Source organism: Aquarana catesbeiana, linkage group LG06 (genome assembly GCF_042186555.1).
Source record: "Aquarana catesbeiana isolate 2022-GZ linkage group LG06, ASM4218655v1, whole genome shotgun sequence".
In the NCBI taxonomy this organism is placed as follows: domain Eukaryota; kingdom Metazoa; phylum Chordata; class Amphibia; order Anura; family Ranidae; genus Aquarana; species Aquarana catesbeiana.
This window is the reverse complement of record NC_133329.1, coordinates 296005343-296029193: the sequence shown is the minus strand read 5'-3', so window position 1 is coordinate 296029193 and position 23851 is coordinate 296005343. Positions and strand designations below refer to the sequence as shown.

The 23851-nt window shown below is 40.4% G+C and overlaps 1 protein-coding gene across 1 annotated transcript in view; it reads right to left on the bottom strand.

Annotated features, from left to right (window-relative positions):
* SLX9 (SLX9 ribosome biogenesis factor) overlaps positions 1–23851 on the bottom strand; it is a 290807-nt gene that overhangs the window by 74406 nt on the left and 192550 nt on the right. The window contains exon 4 of the mRNA XM_073633478.1: positions 12292–12454. Coding sequence (XP_073489579.1) covers positions 12292–12454 — 163 coding nt within the window. The remainder of the gene's footprint in view (positions 1–12291; positions 12455–23851) is intronic.

The following is a 23851-nucleotide window of genomic DNA, read 5'->3' as shown; positions in this document are numbered from 1 at the left end:
TGGATGGCGGGATAGTTGAGCGTGGATGGCGGGATAGTTGAGCGTGGATGGCGGGATAGTTGAGCGTGGATGGCGGGATAGTTGAGCGTGGATGGCGGGATAGTTGAGCGTGGATGGCGGGATAGTTGAGCGTGGATGGCGGGTTTGCTGAGCGTGGATGGCGGGTTTGCTGAGCGTGGATGGTGGGTTTGCTGAGCGTGGATGGCTGGTTTGCTGAGCGTGGATGGCGGGTTTGCTGAGCGTGGATGGCGGGATTGCTGAGCGTGGATGGCGGGATTGCTGAGCGTGGATGGCGGGATTGCTGAGCGTGGATGGCTTATACAGAGGGATGGATGGCTGGATTTGTCACTGAGAATTGCTGTGGGCACGCCACATCCAGCCCACAGTGCTGCTCACACTGTACGGAGAGGGGAGAGAGAAACCAGATATCACGCCGGTTTGTTTACATGCGATCGCTCTGTCATTTGACAGAGCAATCACATGGTAAACGGCCGCTGTCGGCGGCCATTTACCGTGATCTGTGATGCGCCGGGTCACGGATGCTCCCGTGTGCGCACGATTCGGGAAGGACGTCATAGTACGGCTATGGCCAGGTTGTTAAGTGGTTAAACAGTATATAAAGATGAAGACAGCAGATACCTATGTAAAACTTAGGGAGATTTGTTTCATCCCAGTGTATCATCTGAGGCTGTTCACTTCACTGGGTATATGTGAGGGTTTTCATCCACTTTAATGCACTTCTACCTCCAGAAATAATCTTGAATCCTTTTACATATACCACCTGGTTTACTTACAAAACATGTACCGTTTTAACTGCCAATAAAAAACCCGCCTTTTCTGAGTCTATAGAAATACCTGATCTTTAACAAGGGAATCCGATTAGATCTCTGACAAGCACCACCACAACAAACCCTTATCTTTGAACTCAGCAATGGAGAAGTTTACTGTGTTTTGTGGGTGGATTCACTTTTTATCCCACAACCTGCTGGTTCTCCTGAAAATGAACACTTACTTTGCAAAGTTAAAAAAAAAAAAAAAAAAGAAAATGGTCTCAAAGAAACTGGGCAAACCAGCTAGATTCCCTCTTGCAATATTCCAACACAGAAAAACTTGTCATCTCCCGTCTTTATGCCTCCTACAGACAACTCCTAGAATATTCTTTAACAACAAGACTCAATAAATGGGCTCGAAAACATCCCCCCATCTGTCCACAGACCCCCTCCTCAACTTCTAACTTGGAGAACGATCAAAGCCACAACATATGCGAGGAGATTATCAGATTCTACCATTACCTCCAGTCTACCCATCTAACCCCCAAACAGGGACTACAGGTCTTAAAAGGCATAAAATATGGTTATAGAATTTCCAAGGGCTGCAAGCAGCTTCTCACCATTACCTTCTCATTAGGGGTGCACCGAATGGAAATTTTGGTGCCGAAAGCGAAAATGACAGTTTTTAAAAAATAATAACATTCTGATATATCAAATTGTATTATATTCGTTATTCGACAACCCCTTTAATTTAAAAACGTTATCACTGAAACTACACAATAGTGCAATGCTTTTGATACACTTAATGGTATCAAACCAGACTAACTGCAAAATATCCTCCAATCAATCTTCCATATAGGACAAAACACCTAATATCCAAAATGTGTGAGGCTTGTACCTCTTTGTGTGGAGTTAAATACCTGATTGATTGCCACCCCTTTAGTTGTCAAATACTGACCCAGTAACCAAACTATACAATTTTCTTCATCTTTTGCTTCTACCTTTCTTGTGTTATGTACATGACCTGTTTAACCACTTCAGCTCCGGAAGATTTGGCTGCTCAATGACCAGGCCATTTTTGCGATACGGCACTGCGTCGATTTAACTGACGATTGCGCGGTCATGCAACACTGTGCCCAAACAAAATTGATGTCCTTTTTTCCCCACAAATAGAGCTTTCTTTTGGTGGTATTTGATCACCTCTGCGGCTTTTATTTTTTGCGCTATAAACAAAAGAAGAGCGACAATTTTGAAAAAAAAAAACACAATACCTTTTACTTTTTGCTATAATAAATATCCCACATTTTTAAAAAAAAAAAAAACACATTTTTTCCTCAGTTTAGGCCGATATGTATTCTTTTACATGTTTTTGGCAAAAAAAAAAAAAAAAAATCGCAATAAGCTTATATTGATTGGTTTGCGCAAAAGTTATAGTGCCTACAAAATAGGGGGTAGATTTATGGCATTTTTACTATACTTTTTTTTTTTTACTAGTGATAGCGGCGAGCTGCGATTTTTATCGGGACTGCGATATTGCGGCGGACAAATTGGACACTTTTGACACATTTTTGGGACCACTGACAAATATACAGCGATCAGTGCTATAAAAATGCACTGATTACTGTATAAATGTCACTGGCAGGGAAAGGGTTAATACTAGGGGGCGATCAAGGGGTTAGCTGTGTTCCCTCACTGTGTTCTAACTATAGGGGGATCAGGACTGTCTAGGAGGAGAGAGAGATCGGTGTTCATACTTAGTATTAACACACGATCTGTCTACTCCCCTGAAAGAACCGGGGTTATTGTGTTTACACACACACAGATTCCGGTTCTTGCTCTGTCACGAGCGACTGCGGGTGCCCGGCGGTCATCGCGCCTGCCAGGCACTCGCTGCGGGGCCCCGTGAGCGCCCCTTGTGGCCAAAAGGGAAAGCGACGTAAGGAAACGTCGATTTGCCCAGCCGACCCAACCGGCTGCCGGTCCGTAAGTGGTTAAGGGCCATTTGCTGTGGTCCTCCTTTTACTTACTCCATTCTTTATTAAAATAAAATAAAAACTAAAAAAAGCGTTGATTATTTTAGGCTAGATTAAAATATGGGGGCCTATAATTATATGTGTCTTTCTGAGTGTGCATAACAGTCAGGCTGTAGATCCACTATTCATGACACAGATACTTCCAGATTTAGTTAAGAAAATGTACAGTTTGCATGGTTAAACTTTTACTTGGTTGAGAAGTAACATGATCCCTTTCTTTCTGTTAAAAATGTTATATATCATTGCAAGTTAATGGGCACGTTTATTGAAGTTGAAAAGGGTTTACCTAGCTGAAGATTAACTGAACTTTAAACTAAACTACTTTGAAACAAGTACAGGTCTACTTGCCAGCTGCATTTAAGGCAACAGTTTAATTCTTTTCTGAAGCATCCAATCAAACCACAAAAATAGTTAGATGGAAAGATATCCAAAGGGCTATAGTTATAAAGACATGTAGAGGCCAATACTTCTGGTTTATGTCAGGCATTACTCAAATTTACCCCCAAACTTTCCTCCACCCTTCTGTGTTCTGTCAAAACACTTTACAAGCGGGGTATAAAGTTACCCAAGAATGGAATACACATACCTAAGATTTTATTAAGAAACTGTTAAAGGGAGCCTTTGGTTCCCTGTATTGTGCGGTTCCTAATCCAGAGATAAGCTTTAATGTCTTGGGAAAAAACATTCACAGTAAGGGCTTTCCGATACAGACATCTGACATCCAATTATGGAACACAAACAACTGTTCTGGTGGCTTAGCGTTGCTACCAGAAGGCAGGTTGGTCATCAGAAGTGAGTTCACCCACAAAACAGAGAAAGGAATGAGGACTACAAAAAAACACACAATGGGGTTGATTTTCTAAAACTGGAGAGTGCAAAATCTGGTGCAGCTCTGTATAGAAACCAATCAGCTTCCAGTTTTTTTTTGTAAAGGCTTAATTAAACAAGCTGAAGTTAGAAGCTGATTGGCTACCATGCACAGCTGCACCAGAGTTTGCTTTCCCAGTTTTAATAATTCAACCCCATTGTGTAGACAAAGAAGCATGTGTGTTATCTTCATTCCCTGTAGGTTTTCCAATGTATGAACTAAAAAGTCATGGCATCTTAACACAACAAGTGTGTGCCAGGTCCCTTAAGTGGTAATTAAAAATAGTGGTGTTACGCGAACTAGGAAAAGTGCGCCTGCTAGGGTAAAAGAGTAGATTTGTACAGAGGCCCAAGTGGGCCAAATCCTCAGAAAGACCTCTCCCAAAAGAGAAAAAAAAATCACTCATAAAAATAAGGGAAGGAGGGTGAACAAATGGATGTAGACCATAGGACAGGGTAGTAGCATTCACAAGTGTATCAATATGATCTGGAAGCAACTCTAAACCAAATTACTTTTTCTATAATGCCTAGGTGTAACAGTATTTTGCATACTGATAATAGACGGCTTATAGCTTAGAGGTTATGAACAAGTTAAACTGTCCAAAAACAATAGAGGGAAACAAATACTCAAACAGCCCACGATTTTACAGGACTGCTGAAAATCCCAGACAGTTTCACAGCTATTTTGTGGTTCACGTGTTTCAGCCAAAAATTCTGAAATCAGTCATCTTGCTACAGACACATCATAAAATGCTTTAGTAGGAAGAGTGAAGGATCCAGGTATCATCAAAAAAAGAAAAGAAACTGCTTTCAATAAAACATTTGGAAACTATTGCTTCACAAAGACTATATTATTAACTGCAAGAAGAACCATGTTGCCACACCCTTAGAAAGGCAAACAGCATGCCTTGTAGTGCTTCCAAGTGCACCTGTAGTGCACAGTGGATTTGCCTTTAGTAAATCAACTCCATAGTGCAAATACAGATGTGCAAGTGAAAATGAATTATGAATGGTGCCAATAATATGTAACAAATCACAACGTGCAAATATATTCAGTGTGCACAAACACAATGTCAATCAAACATACACTTAAAGCAGTAGTAAACCGCCAAAAAAAAAAAAAAAAAGGACCCCTGCAGGACAATGGCATAATGTGCTAGCTTCCATTGCATACTAGCTCTTTATGAAAGACCTACCTTAGAATGAAGCCCTCCAGCGGTGCACTGTCACCGCTGACAGGGCTTCCATCTTCACTCGGTCTTCCTTCCGGGTTTGCGGGCTCTGGCCATTTGAATAGCCAAGCCGTGATGACGTCACTCCTGCTTATGCGTGTGGGAGTCATGGCTGCATCACAGCTCTCTCAATGGATGGCATACCACTCTTATGCCCCATACACCCGATCGGAGCGTGTTGTCGGAAATTCCGACCGTGTGTGGGCTCCATCGGACATTTTCCATCGGATTTTCCGACACACAAAGTTGGAGAGCAGGAGATAAAATTTTCCGACAACAAAATCCGTTGTCGGAAATTCCGATCGTGTGTACACAAATCCGACGGACAAAGTGCCACGCATGCTCAGAATAAATAAAGAGATGAAAGCTATTGGCCACTGCCCCGTTTAAAGTCCCGACGTACGTGTTTTATGTCACCGCGTTTAGAACAATCGGATTTTCCGATAACTTTGTGCGACCGTGTGTAGACAAAACAAGTTTGAGCCAACATCCGTCGGAAAAAATCCTAGGATTTTGTTGTCGGAATGTCCGAACAAAGTCCGACCGTGTGTACGCCCTATTAGAGGTGGTATTCCCAGTAGAAAGATCTGTGCATCCCAGGGGCATTCAGCAGTGAACAAACAAACAGCCAACAAAAACTGCTTACCAGATTGCTATGACCCTGCATAAAGAGTAAAACATAAGAAAAGTTCAGCGCTGTACTTTTCTGTCTTATTTATTTCACAAGGTTTGTATTGTCACTTTTAGGGCCAGCTGCGCTTACTTGTTTTCTTTTAAATATTTTCTGCATGAAGAGTGGTCAATAACGCTTGTAGGATTAATCCCAAATGCCCAGGATGGACTGCCCTCCTCTTAGAACACGCTCACAAAGAGATAAAGATAAAGCACAAACATTCCACATAGCGTAGTATGTTAAAAGAAACCCCATTAATACAAAATTAGTGCACTCACATTTTGCAAGGATATCAGTATCGCTCATCAGCATGAAAATCCAGATAGCCAGACAAGCTAAAGACCGGAGATTAGGTCTGGATTTTCATGTTGATGAGTGATACTGATATCCTTGGATTATGTGAGTATACTAATCTGTATTTTAAAAAAGTGGATGCTTTTAGCATACTACACTATGTGGAATGTTTTGTGTGTCATCTTTATCTTTGTAAGCTTGTTCCCATTCTAAAAGGCCATAAATCATTAATTTTTTTCAATCAACCAGCAGTTTGGAAAAAAAAAAAAAAAGCCAAATGTGTGGATGGGGGAATCCTTCCTGCTGTGCTGAAGTGAAGCCACCCCCACTATAGCCGGCAGCACTGATCATTTTTTTGATCATATGGCTGGCTTTAGAGGAGTTTATCGTGTGCAATTGGGAATAATCCCACAAGTGCTTATGAGCACGCATTTAAACAGGTAAGCAGTATTTGTTGGTTGGTTCTTCACTGCTGTATGTCCCTGGGATACATGGATCATATTATTGGGCTTACCACCTCTAAGAGTGTTTAGTTTGTATCAAGTGGACTTTCTTGCACATTGATATTGGTCACAAACTATTATGTATAAGCTCAACGGACAATTTGATATTACAGGTGCCTGTATAACGCCGTCCATTTACGTAACGCTTTACATATATATTGTACATTTACATTAGTCCCTGCCCTCAAGGAGCTTACATTCTAAGGTCCCCAACTAACATTCAAACTAGGGCCAATTTAGACAGGAGCTAATTAAACTGCCATCATATCTTTGGAGTGTGGGAGGAAACAGGAGTACCCGGAGGAAAGGTACCCAGCAGGTATAGGGAGAACATGCAAACTATGTGCAGGTAGTGCCATATTTGAGATTCAAACAGACGACCCTAGTGCTGCTAGGCCGATATCATCATGATACACAGATCTTTCTATTGGGAGTGTCACAGTGAATTTTTATACACACAGAGATAGATCACAGATTGTTAAGTGTATGGTTGATTGACATTGTTTTGGTGTACATGGAATATATTTGTACACTGTGATTTGTCACAGATTATTAGCAACATTTATAATTAATTTTAATTTGCACGTGATATATTGTGTTTAGAATTATTATAATTGTGACTCATTATTAATAAAGAGAGGTTTAGTGCTGCACTTATTTTGTGTTTTTTATATGTATTTGGTACCAGAATGTATGTGCTAGTTGCTTTACATTATAGATTTACTACAGATTTAAAGCGTATGTTAACCCAAAAAAAAAAATAAAAAAAAAAATGGATCCTGCTCCTTTAAAGCATGTTATATGACAGTGCTTGTCCTGTGTCATTTAGCTGCCTGTAACACCTAAAAAACCTGGTTGATCCTGACAGTTTCTCCCCTCTGTAAACTGACCACGGTAATCATGGCTGCTGAGCCCTGACACCGTGGTCAGTTTGCGTGCCTCTGTCATCCGCAGCCCTGCTGTCTCTCCTCTCCCTCCCTGCGTGTCGGCTACTGTGTTAGGGTCTGCCCCCCCTGCTGCTGCTGTAATAACATCATGTACTTTATATAATCCGCTCTGCCTTATATGTCCCCCTGTGTGTGTGTTATATATATATATATATATATATATATATATATATATATATATATATATATATATATATATATATATATATATAAAAGCCGTATATACCTAATCTGTGAGCGCTGATCAGCAGTCACGTGATGCGTCAGATCTCTCCTCCTCCCCTCCAGACTGACATCAGCGGGGGAATCTCAGCCCCTCCTGCTGCATCTGTGAGACAGGGAGAGGAGAGATGTGGCGCGTCATGTGACCGCTGGTCAGCGCTCACAGATAAGGTATATACAACACACACAGGGGGAAATATCATTATAAGGCAGAGTGGATTATATAAAGTACATGATGGGGGTAACAAACCCTTTAAACAGATTCACTTTTTAGATACTTGATCTAAAAATGTTGTAACTAAAACGGCAGAAAAACTAAACATAGTAGGTTTTACTTCAACCGTATCAAGGTTAGAATTGTCACAGGGTAAATATAACAATTATATCTGTAACCTGACCCTGGATGGTCTCTTATTTATTGAAAATATAATAAAAAACATCCAGAATTCACATTAGATAGGAAAATTCTAACTTCATTTATTGACAGAAATGTTTTTCACATACCTCATGTAGAAGAATTATCAAGTTTGCATATTTGCCATTTGTTTAGACTGCCATGTGCTTAAAGCGGAGGTTCACACAAAAATGGAACCTCCGCTTTTCCGAACCCTCCCCCACTCTGGTGTCACATTTGGCACAGGGAGGAGGGGGGTGCAAGTATACAGGTATCTGCACCCACTTTTGGGCATAGACTCCCACGGGAGTCTACGCCTCTCCCCCCCTCCGCACTGTCTGCTGGGAAACACACAGATTCCAGAGACAGCAGGGACCATCCGGATTGCGCAGCGTGACTCGCGCATGTGCAGTAGGGAACCAGGCAGTGAAGCCGCAAGGCTTCACTGCCTGATTCCCTTATCGAAGATGGCGGCGGCAGCATCCGAGGACCGAGGGACGGTTCAGCCCCCCGGGTGCTGACATCGCGGGTGCCCTGGACAGGTAAGTGACCTTGTTTTAAAAGTCAGCAGCTGCAGTATTTGAAGCTGCTGACTTTTAAAAAAAAAAATTTTTGCGGGACTTCCGCTTTAACATCTATTCAATATGACCTTACAGATGCTTCTTTTACATGGAGAATGTTTACACTTGATAGTGACCTAGTTAAAGTGAACCTGTGCTCCAATTTCGTTTTTTAACCCTTTTGCTGCCAGGCTCTGTGCTCCATTTTTACACTCAGGTGGCAAAACCATTTTTGCAATTTTTTCCTTTGCTTTTTTATTTTTCAATTATAGCTTTCATAATTTGTAAAAGACCCCCAAACCATATATTTTCCGAAAGCACATGACCAGTGGAATAAAAAGAAGGTGCTACTGATTTTTAAGGTCCCAAAATATTTGCGCAAATGTTTATCAAAACAATATTTTTGCTAAAGATCCACTAAAATCATGATTAGCAGATAAATACACAGCAAATTTTACAAAATGCACACTAAATATAAAAGCTTAACCTGTATTGAGTTAATAAATAAATATTTGTAATTTTTACATTGCACCTTTTTGGTGAAAATCGATCGTACGCAAAAACGTAAATATCCAAAATTCTCTTAGAATCTGAAGGTTTTCATTTTTTCCCTTACAACTTTCAGAATTTGTAAAAGACCCCAAAACCATATGACCTCTAGAATAAAAAGAAGGTGCTACTGATTTTTTTGGACCCTGCAGTATTTGCGCAAATGTTTATCAAACCAATATATTTGCAAAAAATACACTAAAACCATTATTAGCACATAAAAACACAGCTAATTTTACAAAATTCCTGCTAAATCTCTACTAAATATAAAAGCCTAACCTGTATGGAGTTAATAAATAAAACAAAAAAAAATTTTATATTGCGCCTTTTTGCAAAATGGTGAAAGTGGAACGTATGCCAAATTGTAAATATCCAAATTTCTCTAAAAATCTGAAGGTTTTCATTTTTCCCTATTTTCTGAAAGTATATGACCTCTAGAATAAAAACAAGGTGCTCTTGATTTCTCAGGCCCCGCAGTATTTGCGCAAATGTTTATCAAAACAATATTGTCGCTAAAAATACACTAAAACCATTATTAGCAGATAAAAACACATAATTTTACAAAATTCCTGCTAAATATAAAAGCTTATCCTGTGTTGAGTTAATAAATAACAAATATTTATAAATAACAAATATTTGTAAATTTAAAATTGCGCCTTTTTGCAAAATGGTGAAAATCGAACGTACCCAAAAATTTCTGAACGCATATGACCTCTGGAATTAAAAAAAAAGGTGCTACTGATTTTTTAGGCCCCGCGGTATTTGCGCAAATGTTTATCAAAACAATATTTTTGCTAAAAATACACTAAAATCATTAATTGGATCAATTAAGTGGATCCATACATGGCAAAATGTACAAAATTCCTAGTAAATATAAAAGTTAAAACTGTTAAAACTGAGTTAATAAACAACAAAATATTTGTACGTTTTAAAAAGGTACGCAAAACTGTAAATAAAAACAATTTACTCTAAAAAGCCGGAGGTTACCATTTTTCACTTACAGCTTTCAGAATTTGAAAAGACCCCTCAAACTAGACATTTTCTGAAAGCACATGACCCGTAGAATAAAAAAAGTGCTACTGATTTTTTGGGCCCGCAAAAATTGCGCAAATGTTCATCATATTGCTATTTTCACAAAAAATACACAAAAATGAATATTAGTGCACATAAACACAACTTACAAAATTCCTGCTAAATTGCTACTAAAGCATCGCTCACATGTGGCAAATTAAAGTGTATGCCCATGGAGGGCCATGTTTACTCGCACAGGGATGCAGAGGTGTTCTGTGCATCCCCGTACAAGCAGTTTCATTTATGTAAATTGGGATGCAATGGCTGAACAGGCATAGCTGCTGTTTCCAATCTGACATCCGTGTGGGTGTGAGTACATGATCCTGAATGCACAGTGTGAGCTAAGGGACATGCATGCGGACCTACATGGATGTAAAATTGGGAGCAACGGCTCTGTTCGTGCAGTTGCTACATCCCAAATGACATCAATGGGACTGCCTTCACAGGGATGCATGGAAAACCGGTGCATCCCTGTAAAGGTACGCTGTGTATGCCCTGTGTGAACAAGGCCTTAGGCCCCTACAACCAACCGGGTCTGCCTGTCCGTTTTTCATGCGGGTCCAATCAGACCGCCCATTGTTCTCCATGGAGAGGCTGATGGAAATATGTCTGTTTACACCCACCTTCATCCAATCCAGTCTGATAAAAACAGACGGATGGGGATTCCATTCCCCATCCGTCTAGCAGATCGGATCAGATGGAAATGGACAGGCAGTCCGTTTTCATCCTAACGCCTCCATAGAGAACAGCGGGCTCTGTCCGCTCTGCATCAGCGGAGTGGATGCGGACCTGTCATCCGCCTGCTCAGCAGGGATCAGTAGACTGATCTCCTGCTGAGCAGGCGGATCTGCTTGACAGAGTCCACTCCATGTAAAAGGGGTCTTACCAGGAGCGGCTGGTCCATTAGGGGAGCTGCCCCTGTGCAGGGTGCCGGACTCGTACGTTTTTATGAGTTTTTTTATTGGAGGGGTGAATGCGGGGGGACCGTCACTGTGGAGGGGTGAGTACGGGCGGACCTGGGAGGTCTTACTAGGTTTTTTTTATTTTTTTAATTTTTTACATTTTTTTTAAATTTTTTTTGAGGGGGGGTCTTTGGTGAGATATCAGAGGTCTAAACAGACCCCCATATCTCTTTTTTTTGAGACAGAGAAAGGGACTGAAGATAGTCTCTTGTCTCTGCAGCACTTTACTTGAATGAATGAGGAATCTGTATAGAGATTTCTCATTCATTCATAAAATGACAGCCTGATACATAGTAAACTGCGAGTGTTACTATGCATCAGCTGTCAGTGGATATAGGAGCAATTACTGCCTATATCCACTGTACAGTAAGAGGGGGGCTTGGTAAACACATGTATACCAAGCCCCAACTTCACCCTCACCACTCCTCCCCCCCGCCGCACTCCCCAGTCTGGCAGATCACCAGAGATCAGTGCAGGGAGAAGCTGTAGGAAGCGGGAGGGAAGAAGGAATGCCGCTTGGAGCAGGCATGGATCGGGGAGGGGGGGGGGGCATCTGAGTAATGGGGGGGGGAGAACACATATGGACCTCCCCCAAGCCCCATGCAGCACCTGAAGCCAACGGAAGTGGGTGGGAGGGATGTCTGCTAACAATGGTAGCTGTGGGGATGGGGTTTGCGGGGGGGGGTGTTGATTAGATCTGGTACAGACCTGGCAGTGAAGGGGTTAAAAGCCTAAAGTGCTTATGAGCAGATACTTTAAATGCCTTCCATTACCTCCTTTTGCAACCAAAAAACATTGTTGGTGCCACTGTCTGGTTTAGTTTACTCCATTTGGTGTATAGTATACGTTACCTTCACAACATCCTTCAACATAAATTGCTGTAAAAACCCACTTGTCCCTACTGCTCCAACAGTAATGCTGCCAGGATCTGCCCTGGTCTATAGCTTTTTAATTAGTCAGCTCCATAGAAGTCAAATGATTTTCTGGCTTCCAAACTTCTGCAGTGCAGACAGGGACAGCAGTGCCTAAACTAGGACCTTGGCATATTGAAAGTACTGAAAACGACTTTGAATTACTTGCGATGCCATTTATATTTTAAAGCCTATAGGAGATTTTAAAGAATGTTTTACATGTACGTTATTGGTAACTGTAATATCTCTTGTAAAAGCTATGGCTATGATTAACTAAGAAGCATTTTATTCCTTGGTACTTACTCTTTTGGCTGCTTCCTTGGTGCTCTGGGCTTACGAGGAGTAGTGAGCTCAGAGAGCTCTGGCAGGGCATCCACCAGTGGCTGCATATCTCCAACTACAGGTGTAGCTTTTCTCTTGGCCTGAGCCTTTTTAGCCTGCTGAGCCAGTTTCAATGCCTCAATTTCTAAAATATGAGAATAATATATTGATTAATGTTATTCTTTTTTTCAAATCACAGACGCTAAATAGTTCATACACACATCAATTACTGGCAATATCAAGCAATTTCTACCAGTTATTAAATTGCAAAAAAGACTGAAGGATCAAGACAACCTACCAAACACAATTTTGATTGTTTCATGGTTTAGCAAGGCGTGGCTGGGAGCAGGTTTCCTAGATTAGTTTGTTATTGTTGAAAAGTGACCGTTGAAATTTTTATAAAATTGCATAATGTATGGCCAGCATATGAGCTTGGTCATATGTACTGTGTGGGATGACAACCAAAGATCAAATCTGATGTGTAGCTTTCAGTGCTTCCAAACACTACCAAAAAGTATCTAATTCAGGTTTCCATTTAATTGGCATCAATTCAGCTAGGCTACTTTCATACTAAGGCGGCGAGAGCATCGGTGGTAAAGCGCTGCTAGTTTTAGCGTCGTTTTAGCGGTGCTTTTCGGCCACTAGCAGGGCGCTTTTAACCCCGGCTAGCAGCAGAAGGGGTAACGCCGCTGCCGAAGCGCTTTGCAGGCGATTCGGCAGCGCTGCCCATTCATTTCAATGGGCAGAGGCAGTGGAGGAGTGGTGTATACACCACTCCTCCACCGCCCCAAAGATGCTGCTTGCAGGTCTTTTTCTAGCATCCTGCAAGCACACCGCTCCAGCGTGAAAGCACTCAGGCTTTCACACTGGAGTGACAGGAGAGGCGCTTTACAGGCGCTATTTTTAACAATAAAGCGCCTGTAAAGCGCCTCAGTGTGAAAGTGGCCTTAGCTATATATTTTTTTTCATTGTGACTGCACACAGCATGAGCTTGGCAGAGGATTTCAGCCAATGATTTTGAATGATGATCGGCTGTGTCCAATCACACACAGAAAAAACACAGAATTCTGTGTACAGGGAACAGCGATCTGACAGTTTTCTTTTTTAAAAAGCAGGGAGAAAAAGCAGTCAGATCAGAAAGTAAAAGCAGCATACCTTACACATTGTTAGGCACACAGTTAACCCCTTGGTTGCCCCAAATGTTAACCCCTTCCCAGCTAGTGTCATCAGTACAGTATTAATACTGATCACTGTATCAGTGTCACTAGTGATGTCAGTGTCTGTTAGTGATCCTCCCAGCCAGTGTCCGTTAGCGCCAGATTGCCTACTACCCTATCACAGTCCCACTAAGTCAGTGATCACCGCCATTACAGTATAGCGTCTATAGGTACGTCAATTCCATTATATATACACCATAGTTTGTAGATGCATAAACCAATATACACTTATTGAGATTTTTTTTTTAAACCAAAGACATATAGCAGAATACATTTTGGCCTAAAATTTATGAAGAAATTAGATTTTTTTTATAGGATATGTTTTATAGCAACATATAAATCTATATATATCAATGACAGCTTGATGTCTTTTGTGGTATTTGTGGATGAGGCTCTTTATCTTCTCAGATGGTAAAGCTGCCCATTCCTCTTGGCAAAAAGCCTCCAGTTCCTGGAAATTCTTGGGCCTTCTTGCATGAACTGCACGTTTGAGATCTCCCCAGAGTGGCTCAATGATATTGAGGTCAGAAGACTGAGATGGCCACTCCAGAACCTTCACTTTATTCTGGTGTAGCCAATGACAGGTCGACTTGGCCTTGAGTTTTGGATCATTGTCATGTTGGGATGTCCAAGTATGTCCCATGCGCAGCTTTCTGGTTGATGAATGCAAATGTTCCTCCAGTATTTTTTGATAACATACTGCATTCATCTTGCCATCAATTTTGACCACATTTCCTGTGCCTTTGTAGCTCGCACATCCCCAAAACATCAGCGATCCACTTCCGTGTTTCACAGTAGGAAAGGTGTACCTTTCATCATAGGCCTTGTTGACTCCTCTCCAAATGAAGCGTTTATGGATGTAGCCAAAAAGCTAAATTTTGGTATCATCACTCCAAATGACTTTGTGACAGAAGGTTTGGGGCTTGTCTCTGTGCTGTTTGACATATTGTAAGCGGGATACTTTGTGATATTTGCGTAGTAATGGCTTTCTTCTGGCGACTCGCCCATGCCTCCTTATTGTTCATCTTGAAACAGCCACACCATGTTTTCAGAGAGTCCTGTATTATACCTGAAGTTATTTGTGGGCTTTTCTTTCCATCCCGAATAATTTTCCTGGCAGTTGTGGCTAAAATTTTAGTTGGTCTACCTGACGGTGGTTTGGCTTCAACAGAACACCTCATTTTTCACTTCTTGATTAGAGTTTGAACACTGCTGATTGGCATTCTCAATTCATTGGATATTTTTTATATCCCTTTCCTGATCCTTTGACAATTTTTTTGCTTTCCCCATGACTCAGAATCCAGAGACGTCAGCACTGGATGAAAGATGCAAGGGTCTGTCAGGAGTCCAGAAACTCATTGACCTTTTATAAACAAACACACTCTAATTACAAGCATACAGATCACAGGTGAGGATGGTTACCTTTAATATCCATTCAAACCCCTTTGTGTCAACTTGTGCACGTTATCAGTCCAAATTCACCAGCAAACTATTGATCTGGGTCATTTGGGTAGTTTCTGTTGTGATTAAGATTTAAAAAGAGTAAACACAGTTGACTGATAATAAATGGCTTCAGCCAAACACTAACCATGAGTAAAAGAAATGTTTTTGTTTTATCATTCATATTCTCTGAAAATCAAAAGTCATAAATTCTGCCAGGGTATGTAAACTTATGAGAACAACTGTGTGTATATATATATATATATATATATATATATATATATATATATATATATATACACACACACACACATATATATATATATATATTTTATATATATATATATATATATATATATATATATATATATATCTCTCATAAGCGTGCAATTATTATTTATTTGCGGTAAATTAGTTATTCAAATTTTTTGCAAGCTTTTATTTCTCATAATTCTACACTAACTCACATCTTCAACCTCTCCCTCTCTTCTGGCATCTTCCCAAACTATCTAAAACATGCGCTAGTCACCCCCATCCTTAAAAAGGCCTCACTGGACCCCACCAATACTAACAACCTATGCCCTATCTCCTTACTCCCCCCTTCTCCTCCAAACTCCTTGAACAACTGGTCAACAACTGACTGCGTGGCTATTTGACTAAAAAACATATTGATCCCCTTCAGTATGGAGTTCGCCCTCAACACTCCACAGAAACTGCTCTCCTTAAACTCACAAATGACCTACTAACTACTGACCTCTCTGCTGCCTTTGACACAGTGAACCACCAACTCAAAAAACTCCACTCCTTTGGTCTAACTCTACTTTCTCCTCCTTTCTCCATCGGGGTCCCCCAAGGTTCTGTTTTTGGACCTTTCCTTTTCTCAATCTACACCTCCTTCCTGGGTCAGTTGATTGCCTCGACCACCCATGGCTTTCAATACCATTTCTACACGGATGACACCCAAATCTATCTCTCTACCCCCAAACTCACTCCATCAGTCTCCTTACGCATTACCAACTTACTAACAGGCATATCAGCCTGGATGTCACATCGTGTCCTCAAAATAAACTTATCCAAAACCGCTCATGATATTTCCTCTTCCCAAGTGCCTCCACCCCTGATTTCCCTGTCAAAATCAATGGCTCAACTATAAACGCACCCCCCCCCCCCCGCGCCAAGGTCCTAGGTGTATTCCTGGACTCTGAAGTATCCTTTCAGCCCCTGTCCAAAGCTTGCCGCCTCAACATCCACAACATCTCTAAGATATGCTCCTTCCTAACCAATGACACCACAAAGTTTCTAATCCACTCCCTGGTCATCTCCTGCCTCAACTACTGCAACTCCCTCCTCATTGGCTTATCTTTAAAGAGGCTATCACCGCAATCGTTAGAGCGAGAGCAATAATTCTAGCCCAAGACCTCCTCTGTAACTCTAAACAGGTAACCTGTAAAAAATGTTAAAGCGTCGCCTATGGAGATTTTTAAGCACCAAAGTTTAGCGCCATTCCACAAGTGTGCGCAATTTTAAAGCGTGACATGTGAGGTATCTATCTACTTGGTGTAACATCATCTGTCACATTATACAAAAATTTGGGCTAACTTTACTATTTTTTCCCCAAAAAAATTGGTTTAGAAAAATTGCTGCGCAAATACCGTGTGACATAAAAAGTTCAATGACTGCCATTTTATTCCCTATGGTCTCTGCTAAAAATTATATTATATATAAGACAACAAAGGGACACGTTCTCCAATTTGCAATTACTTTACTGTATCTTCAAGTCATCAAGTTATCAAGTCATGTAAATCAGCAGCAGCTACCGTATACAGTTGTGAGCATCCCTGCTCTTCCTCAGGCTGTCTGACTTTGTGTAACATTCTACAAACACCTCCCTCTTTTAAATCCCAACACAGGTGGGTGTTGCCCCAACAAGTCAGATTCCATCTGACTGCTGTCAATGTAAATTCGGATCGGATGGAATCTGACTTGTATGTCAAGCCAACAGACAGAAATCAATTACTACGATATGACAGTTTGCATCCCCCCCATGAGTTTCGATCTATCATAACGAGCCACCTCTTACGGGTCAAAAGAATAGTTAGCAATGAGACAGTGAGGAGCATAAGAATGAAAGAAATGTGCCTTAAAGCGGAGTTCCACTCAAATTTTTAACTTAATCTTTCCCCCCCTCAGTTAATTGCATAGATGTTCAAATGTCGCACGAAAATTTTTTTTATCACTGTAATTACCTTTATATTGTACTTTATTGTGGCACTTCCTGTCTCTCCTCCCATGGGAGTAGGTGTGTTTATTACCTTTCCTCGGCGCCGCACTGTCTCCTGGGAGCTTAGTGTCAGGCTTCCCAAGATTCAGTGCGGGAACAATGATCATGCTTGTGAACAAGCTGTGAATGAACAGCATTCACCGCATCCAGGAAATCAATGCTTGTGGGCTTCACATGCCCACAAGCAAGATGGAAACAGCCAGCATCACATTTTTAAAGTTATTCTTCAGTACGAAAACAGAGGCGGAAATATTACACCCAAACTGAGTATTATTTTGGGATTAGCAAAGTGTCTCAATGACCTAAAAAAAAAAAAAAAATAGGTCGCCGGACTCCCACTTTAAGTTCCAGGAACGAGGATATCCTACTTACATTATCTCATAAGAATTTAAGAAAATAAATCAGGAAGGATTGGGTATATCTCCAGGAAGACATAAACCACAGACAATGCGATTACCGGTTTTGATGCAATTTCACAGCTATAGCGAGCATGTGTTTAGAATTATTAGGAAGCACCGGCCCCTTTTGAAACATTCCTATCCACAGGTTGAGGTCTTTCAACAAACACCATTCAAAGCCTTTAGAAGGAATAAAAGGTTGCGAGATGCACTGGTGAGATCAGAATATAGACCCAGGGAACACATATTAAAAACCAAGTTTCTAGGCAAGAAAAGGAAAGGGTGTTTTTCCCTGCCTGAACTGCATTCAGTGCAAACTTATGCTAAAAGGTAACCATCATATCCATCCCAGAAATGGGGAAAAGGTCACAATAAAGGGATCCTTCACATGTAAATCCTCTTACGTGATCTATATTCTTACTTGCCCTTGCAAACTATTATATGTTGGTGAAACTACCCAGAAGATAAAAAGGACAGAATCACACATCGCAGCACCATAAGATTAAAATAGCCAGGTTTTCCTGTATCCGGGCATTTCGAGGAAAAAGGACATCAGGACATCATTTATGATTTGTATTTATTTTTATGAATGATTTGGTCAGCGATTATATTGCATGTTTTTTTTTCCCCAGATAGAATCGCATCTTGATGTATGGGAGATATGGGACACATTATGGAATGATTCATGAAAATGGGATGAAGTCATGACCAGATTTTTTGATTATTCCATGATGGAAATTTGTTATTAGGCAAACATGAAAAATTACTGTGTACATTTATTGATACATAATTTTGATATAAAGAGTCAGAAACTGTACTTATTCTCTTTTAGTCTTTTGGCTTTTGTAAGCATTCTCGTTTTTATATGACCCCATTTGATATATTGTTACATTTTGACAAACAATGAATTGGATTTATTGTGTCAGAGGCAGCCTAGGGGTAATAGGTAGTTAATCTATTGTGAACCAGTATGGGGTTAATTTAGTCCATGTGTTTTCAATTTTGTAAGCATGGGAAACACCTGTGGGGCAACATCCACCTGTGTTGGGATTTAAAAGAGGGAGGTGTTTGTAGAATGTGACACAAAGCCAGAAAGCCTGAGGAAGAGCAGGGATGCTCGCAACTGTATACTGTCGCTGCTGCTGCTGCTGCTATACATGACTTGAAATGATGATTTGAAGATACAGTAAAGTAATTAAAAATTTTGAGAACGTGTTCCTTTGTTGTCTTTTAATGGATATTGGTGGAAGACGGGAGTCCACCTTGACACTGTTCTAGCTGAAACCAGGATAAAGAAAAGGCAGTAACCCACCCGAAGTTTTGAGAGATATATATATATATATATATATATATATATATATATATATATATATATATATATATATATATATATATATATATATATATTATATAAAATATTTGGGGGTTCTGAGTAATTTTCTAGCAAAATGATGATCTTTACATGTAGGAGAGGAGTGCTGGAATTCCTGCTGTATGAAAAATGGTTTAACATCTATATAATTTCATAGGTTATTTTTAAAAGCCAAAATAAAGTAAAAGTAGCTTGATAAAACACACTTATGGGTTTGGCGGATTATTTTTGTATTTTTTCTTCATAGTCCATGTCAACTTGGGATGCCCCAGGGAAGTGTCTTTTGCCTACATATTTTGTGCTTCCTCTTTCTCATCTCAAAATTTGGATAGAATTATTTCACCACTTCCTTAGAAAAAAACATCCCTTCAACAATAGGGCATCCCTGTAGCTCTTCATAGCTCCACTCAAGCAACATAGCATTACATTAACCTGAGAAGTGCTGCCAAGTAGGAAGGCAAGCCGAAATCCCTTTGGGTGTTCGGCAGATAACTTCTCCATGAAAAGTTGTTCAACTATGATTTAGGGGGCTCCACTACATCTGAGTGTTAATATACCATAGATGCATGCAAAATGCATGTATATGTACACTTAATAGGAATATTTGTGTGACTTTGCTAACTCTATATCAAAGTTTGTTGGAGATTCCTACCCATGAAGAAAAAAGTTTCAAATTCCTTACCAGGCCAATTCCTAAATGGGAGGGTCTGGTTCATTATAACCACGCATTGCTCACTTCGTGTGCTGAATAGGAAAGATGAAGGATCTGGATCATTTTAGAGGTAATGAGCCCTCTGGGTGTTTCTCAAAAAAATGCTATTGCAGGGGATGCTTAAAATGTGTATCATTGTGCAGATGTGTAAGGACATCAATAAGACAATCACACATATAGGAAATTACATTGCTGGGGACATTCTGTACACTAACAGCATACAGGATGTCTCCAGGTTGCCATATTGCATCAACATTTTTTTAAAAGGATTTTAGAAAATGACAGCAGCTACAGAATAAAGTGAAAATGTAAATTGTAAAAACATGAGGGGCCTTGTTCACACCAGAATATGCGTTTCTGTGCACGTTTCCTGCACCGCATAGGAACGCACTTGGCCTTGCTAGATGTGCGCAGGTACCATCATTAGTTAATAACACCCCAAACGCATCTAGCAAACGTGGCAGTTTGATGCGGTTTGGTGTGATGAGATGAGTAAAAGTCATGCTTGCCCTACTTTTTGCATGTTCCCATGCATTTGGCAACCCAATGAAATGAATGGGTGTTCCGGTGTGAACTGACCCTAAATGAGAAAGGCTTGTTTAACAATTTTACATGCTATATTCTCCTTCAATGTTCTAGGAAAAAAAATATACACTGACATTTAGAGCCTAGATATAAATAGTTTGAGCACTTCTGCTCTAACAGATTTTTTTAACATATAATACGTAAATTAAATTGGAAAGGATAGGTTTTGTGACAAGTGAAATTTTAGTGCATCATAATGGTTCAGATCTGTCCGACACATGTGAGATAAGGTGCAGTCACAGGGGTTTACGTGTGTACAGGACAGCCAGCATGAATATGCAATTCATCTGCCTGATGTACTTATGATACAAATATTTAACACTGAATTCTAGGCAGATATAAAGGACACTAATAAATGCAGTTTTGCAATAACACATCAATATACAATCACTGGCCACTTTATTAGGTACACCTTGCTAGTACTGGGTTGGACCCCCTTCTGCCTTCAGAACTGCTTTAATTATTCATGGCATAGATTCAACAGGGTGTTGGAAACATTCCTCAGAGATTTTGGTCCATATTGATCTGAAAGCATCACTCTGTTGCTGCAGATTTGTCGGCAGCACATCCATGATGCAAATCTCCCATTCCAACACATCCCATAGGTGCTCTATTGGATTGAGATCTGGTGACTGTGGAGGCCATTGGAGTACAGTGACCTCATTGTCATGTTCAAGAAACCAGTTTGAGGTGATCTGAGCTTTGTGACATGGTACATTATCCTGTTGGAAGAAGCAGAAGATGGGTGCACTGTAGTCATAAAGGGATGGACATGGTCAGCAACAATACTAAGGTTGGCCGTGGCGTTTAAACAATCAATTGGTACGAAGGGGCCCAAAGTGTGCCAATAATATATCCCCCACACCATTACACCACCAGCCTAAACAGTTGATACAAGGCAGGATAGATCCATGCTTTCCTGTTGTTTACGCCAAATTCTGACCCTACCATCTGAATGTCGCAGCTGAAATCGAGACTCATCAGACCAGGCAATGTCTCCCCAATCTTCTATTGTCCAATTTTGGTGAGCCTGTGTGAATTGTAGCCTCAGTTTCCTGTTCTTAGCTGACAGGATTGGCGCCCGGTGTGGTCTTCTGCTGCTGTAGTCCATCTGATCCAAGGTTCAATGTGTTGCGCGTTCAGAGATGGTATTCTGCATACCTTGGTTGTAACGAGTGGTTATTTGAGTTACTGTTGCCTTTTTATCATCTCAAACCAGTCTGCCCATTCTCCTCTGACATGAACAAGGCATTTTTGTCCACTGTCACTCACTGGATATTTTCCCTTTTTTGGACCATTTTCTGTAAACCCTAGAGATGGTTGTGCGTGAAAATCCCAGTAGATCAGCAGTTTTTGAAATACTCAGACCAGCCCGTCTGGCAACAACAACTATGCCACGTTCAAAGTCACTTAAATCTCCTTTCTTCTCATTCTGATGCTCGGTTTGAACTTCAACAAGCAGTCTTCACCACGTCTAGATGCCTAAATGCATTGGATTTGCTGCTGCCTTGTGATTGGCTGATTAGCAATTTGTGTTACCAAGCAATTGAACAGATGTACCTAATAAAGTGGCTGGTGAGTGGATTTCCATTTACTTTTTGAATGCAAGCAGCTTAACACTTTTATACAGGGGCATTTTTAATTTGTTGTATACTTATTAAAATCTGCATTGTGCATCTGAAAATTACTTGACCCCCCCCCCTAATTATTTCCTGAAAGCAGAGGCCCTGTAGAGTAAATTGGCGACAGTTGCAATTTTTTTGTGGTGCACAATATTTGAACAACTGTCAGACAACAGTGTATTAATAAAACGGTGTTACAGAAGAAAAGAGACAAATATCCTCAATTTCTGTGACCTTCAAGGCATGATAAATAAATATTTTGGCGTAGACACTTTATATACCTGTGCTCCACTTGACTTGGTCTCCTGTTCCTACACAGGTTTTATGCACTGGAGTTGAAGTTGTTAAATGAATATCAAATTGCATTAGGCACCGACACATGGCATCCAAGTACAGGATAGGCTCTTTGACCTTAGGTTTTGCATAAGCAATGTTGTCATATCTCCAGCTGTGCAAAACGGAGTTTGATAAAGACATGGTTCAAATGTCTCCTGTGTACTTTCCTTCACCCCATTTCCAAAAAGAAACAGGAAAATCCTTTCACTGTGTACACATTCATAAATAAAAATTGGGAAACATTTGGAGTGGGTCCAGCTTCTTTACAAAGAAATAGAACACTGAATTCATATCTGTTCCCATGTTTTACCTGTCCTTTACATACAGCACAGTTGAAACCAACAATGAGCTTACACAGTGGTTAACTGCTCTTAAAAAACAAAAACAATTTTTTTTTTCATAGTTTATTTGGAGAATGGTAAGCTTGAAATGAAGTGGAGGAAAGCCAGGCACTAAGAGCAATTGAAGACAGATGTTGAGGTGTAATAGAAACATGGTGCTGACACACAGTAAATCATCCATCCCAACATCAATGTGTGTTAAAACAGCTGCCATGGCTCGCTTCCATGATTTCATTTTATGTGTATGCTTAACATGGTCTCTGATGCTGGACTGGGCAACTTTAAAACAAGCACAGTTCTAAAAATTAAACCTTTCTGCAGCTCAGTAGGATCTTTGGCTCTATCTAGTCAACTTTACAAAATAAATGTGTGAAGATCTGCTTAACTATTTTATTGCCAATGTAAAAAAATTAGCATTTTTGCATACTAAAAATCGGAGAACATCTGCTAAACATAGCTGGGAATGAAAATTATTATTATTTAAAGGTACTTGCATAGCGCAGTCAATTTACACAACGCTTTACATATACACATTGTACATTCACATCGGTCCCTACCCTCAAGGAGCTTACAATCTAAGGTCCCTAACTCACATGCATATACTAGGGCCAATTTAGACAGAAGCCAATTAACTTACCAGCATATCTTTGGAGTGTGGGAGGAAACCGGAGTAACCGGAGGAAACCCACGCAGGCACAGGGAGAACATGCAAATTCCACAAATGGCCATTAATGGAATAATACAGCGATTATTCAAAACATCCAAAGAGAATAACAGATCAAATTCTGTAGCATCATTTAGCAGAAAGCAATACTGAGCATGCTATAAAATCTGTTATAAACCTGGGCTATTAAGGGCCCTTTCACACTGCTCTGTAGCAAAATCACGGTAATCCACAATTTTGCTGTTTCAGATGCGTTTTCTGTGCATATTCTGTGCATTTTTAGGTTGCCTGCACCTGTGAAAAATGGACATGCGACTCAAAAATGCACCAAAAACGCAATTGCGGTGCATTTTTACTGCAATTTCCATTCATTTCAATGGGCAGCATGCAAGACTTTTCAAAATGCACCGCACCTGTAATGCAGTGGTGTGAAGAGTCCCATAAAATTTTAAAGGTAAACATTTTTCTTGTGATTTTCCTGTAAGATAAAATTGCAGGAAAAATGCATCAGTGTGAAAGGGCTCTTACACTTATTATAAAATGTAAGCAAAAGCAGATGCTGCATTTAGGGCCC